This window comes from Nannospalax galili, unplaced genomic scaffold, assembly GCF_000622305.1.
Source record: "Nannospalax galili isolate Female #2095 unplaced genomic scaffold, S.galili_v1.0 scaffold33, whole genome shotgun sequence".
Lineage (NCBI taxonomy): Eukaryota > Metazoa > Chordata > Mammalia > Rodentia > Spalacidae > Nannospalax > Nannospalax galili.
The window spans coordinates 2,070,824-2,074,142 of NW_008335436.1; the positions used below are offsets into that span (position 1 = coordinate 2,070,824).

Below are 3,319 nucleotides of genomic sequence, written 5' to 3' on the forward strand. Positions count from 1 at the left end.
AAGGCAGGGGGGAAGGTAGGGGTGCCGGGGCAGGGGTGGCCAAGGCACGGGTGCTGGTACAGGGGGCCAAGCTGTGCCGGCCGGGTCCTTTGTGACGTGGCGTTCCAGGCCACCCGCCCGCACAGCAGCAGCAGTAGCCGGTGGTGTCGCACAGCACCGGGAGGATGAAGGGCTACCATCCTCCGGTGGTGATCGACAACGGCTCAGGAATGATCAAGGCGGGCCTGGCTGGGACCCAGGAGCCCCAGTTCGTCTACCCGAACATTCTGGGCCGGGCCAAGGGCCACAGCACCCGGGCCGAGGGCATGCCAGAGCTCAGCGTTGGGGACCAGGCGCAGGAGAGGAGGAACTACTTGTCCATCAGGTACCATCCGCTCCCTGCGGCCTAGGGTACTGAACATCTAAAGATTGGACAGTGTTTGTTCTCTGTATTTATACAAGAGTATTCAAACCTTTAGTTACCGTTCATAGCATACAAGTCCATGTAAGAACATGATTTAATTTATTGCGTTAACGTTCGGAGTGGTCTATTTCACTATTACAACTGTAGTATAGTATAATTGGCATTTTCCCAGCTTTTTTTTTTTTTTTTTTTTTTTTTTTTTTTTTTTGGTCTATTTGAGACAGGGTCTTCTTGTAGCCCCAGCTGGCTTGGAACTCATTATATAGGCTGGCCTTGAACTCACAGAAATCCACCTGCCTCTGCCTTGGGAGTGCTGGGATTACAGGCAAGCCCACCACTCCGGGCCTTTTCTCAGTTTTTCAAGTCACTTCTCTAGAGTAGGTGTGGTAATGCAGGCCTTTAATCCCAGCACTTGGGAGGCAGAAGCAGGTGGAGCTCTGCGAGTTTGAGGCCAGCCTGGTCTACATAGCAAGTTCCAGGTCAGGCCAGCTAGGCTACAGGGAAACCCTGTCTTAATAAGATGAAAAAAGAAAAAGAAAGAAAGCAAAGAAAGAGAAAAAGAAAAAAGTCACATTAAAGGTTGGCCATGGCGGATCTCTGTGAGTTCAAGGTTAGCCTGGTCTGCATATCAAGTTCCAGGCTAGCCAGGGCTCCACAATGAGACCCTGTCTTAAAACAAAACAGCAAAAACCAAGGCTGATGTATTTTCCTGCTCTCCCCACAGCTACCCTGTGGAACGCAGCCTCATTACTTCCTGGGAAGACATGGAGATCATGTGGAAGCATATCTATGAACATAACCTGAACCTGAAGCCCAGTGATGGCCCAGTCTTGGTAACTGAACCAGCACTGAACCCACTGACTAACCGCCAGCGCATGTCTGAAGTGTTTTTTGAAGAACTGGGTGTCCCAGCGTTTTATATATCCATCCAGGCTGTGCTGGCTCTCTTTGCTGCCGGCTTTACTACTGGGTTGGTGTTGAATTCAGGGGCCGGTATTACCCAGTGTGTGCCCATCTTTGAGGGTTACTGTCTGCCTTATGGTGTACAGCAGCTAAATGTGGCAGGCTTTGACCTCACCAGCTACCTCATGATGTTGTTGAAGGAGAATGGTGTCATGCTACTCAGTACTTCGGACAGAAAGACCATTGTAGACATTAAGGAGAACATCTGCTACGTGGCAGTGAACTATGAGGAGGAAATGGCCAAGAAACCCAAAAGCCTAGAGAAAGTTTACACACTGCCTGACGGGAAGACAATCAAGCTCCAAGACCAGGTGTTCCGCTGCCCAGAGGCCCTCTTCTCCCCCAATCTTCTGAACATTAGTGAACCTGGTATCGATAAGATGTGCTTCAACAGCATAATGAAGTGTGACACAGACCTCAGGAATTCCTTCTTCTCCAATATTATCCTCGCTGGAGGATCAACCTCTTTCCTGGGTTTGGACAAGCGGCTGGTGAAGGATGTAGCAAAGGTAGCACCTGCGAACACCCCTGTGCAGGTTACAGCTCCCCCAGAAAGGAAAATATCAGTGTGGATGGGAGGATCTATTCTAGCATCCCTGTCTGCCTTCCAAGACATGTGGATCACTGCTGCAGAATTTGAAGAAGTGGGACCCAATATAGTACACCAGAGATGTTTCTGAAATACAGATAAAATTATGAGAAAAAATGTTTTGAGTCTGTGGAACAGAATACTTTGGATATAATGTCTTTGTGGGAGACTAGAAAACATTTCTGTTATTGGGATGGCCACTTATTTTGTTGTGTTTTGTTTTGTTAGTACTGGGAATTGAACTTAGAGTCTCACACATGCTAAGTGCTCTACCACTGAGTTATATCCCCAGGCCTCTTTTTAACATTTTATTTTGAGACAGCATCTTTCACTAAATTGCCCAGGCTGGCCTTGAATTTGTAATCCTTTTACTTCAGCCTTCCAAGTAGCTGAGATTACAGGCTTGCACCATAGGGCCTGGCTTTCTTCTTGCATTTTTTTTTTGATCTTTTTGAGATGGTCTCCCTGTAGCCCCAGCTGTCCTGGAACTCACTATGTAGATCAGGCTGGCCTTGAACTCACAGAAATCCGCCTGCCTCTGCCTCCCGAGTTGTGGGATTAAAGGCGTGTGCCACCATGCCTGACTCTTCTTGCATTTTTATAATGGAGCAGAAATAATGTAATAATAAACACTAGTGTCTATTGATAGTAGAACCAAGCTGAATGCTTTTTAAAGAAAAAAAAAAAAGCCTGATCCCCCCCTCTCCCAGAAAGACAGCAATTTGTGGTACAATGTTCTATTATTTCTTTTATGTAAAGATTTATTATTTTATTTTTAATGCTGTGTGTATGTGTGTGTGGACCCCCTGGAGCTGGAGTTATAGACAGTTGTAAGCTGCCAGATGGGTGTGCTGGGAAACTGAACTAGGGTCCTCTCCTAGAACTGTATGTGTGCTTAACTGCTGAACCATCTCTCCAGCCCTATTTATTTATTTTTGTTACACCATCTTGCTAGGTAGCATTTGCTGGCCTGACACTATGTAATCTTGGCTGGTCTCAAGCCTCCTGAGTGTTGAAATTCTATAAGGACAATTTGTAATCTAGTGTGTACCACTGTACCTAGCTTAAAATAATCCATGTGTTGAATGAATAATATTTAAGGATAAGTTTAAGAAATGAAAGTTGCTGTAGTGATTAACAACTTCATAACAGAGGTATACTGTCATGGATAGTGTGGTATCAGAATGGCAGATGCTGGGGCTGGAGAGATGGCTCAGCATCTCACCAGGGACCCAAGTATGGTTCCCAGAACCATGGGTGTACTATATTGGTTGTGGTGGCTAACAACCATTGTGGCCTCTGTTGGGTATTGCATGACATAAGTGCACTTACATACATGCAAGCAAAACACTCATACACATAAA

The 3,319-nt window shown here is 46.2% G+C and overlaps 1 protein-coding gene across 1 annotated transcript; it reads left to right on the forward strand.

Moving 5' to 3' along the window:
- The first annotated feature begins 35 nt into the window (after window positions 1-35).
- Actrt3 (actin related protein T3) lies at window positions 36-2,210 on the forward strand. Its single transcript, XM_008830124.3, has 2 exons — window positions 36-364; window positions 1,128-2,210. Exons 1-2 carry the CDS (start codon window positions 165-167, stop codon window positions 2,044-2,046), a joined length of 1,119 nt encoding a protein of 372 aa, XP_008828346.1. The 5' UTR covers window positions 36-164; the 3' UTR covers window positions 2,047-2,210.
- The last annotated feature ends 1,109 nt before the right edge of the window (window positions 2,211-3,319 follow it).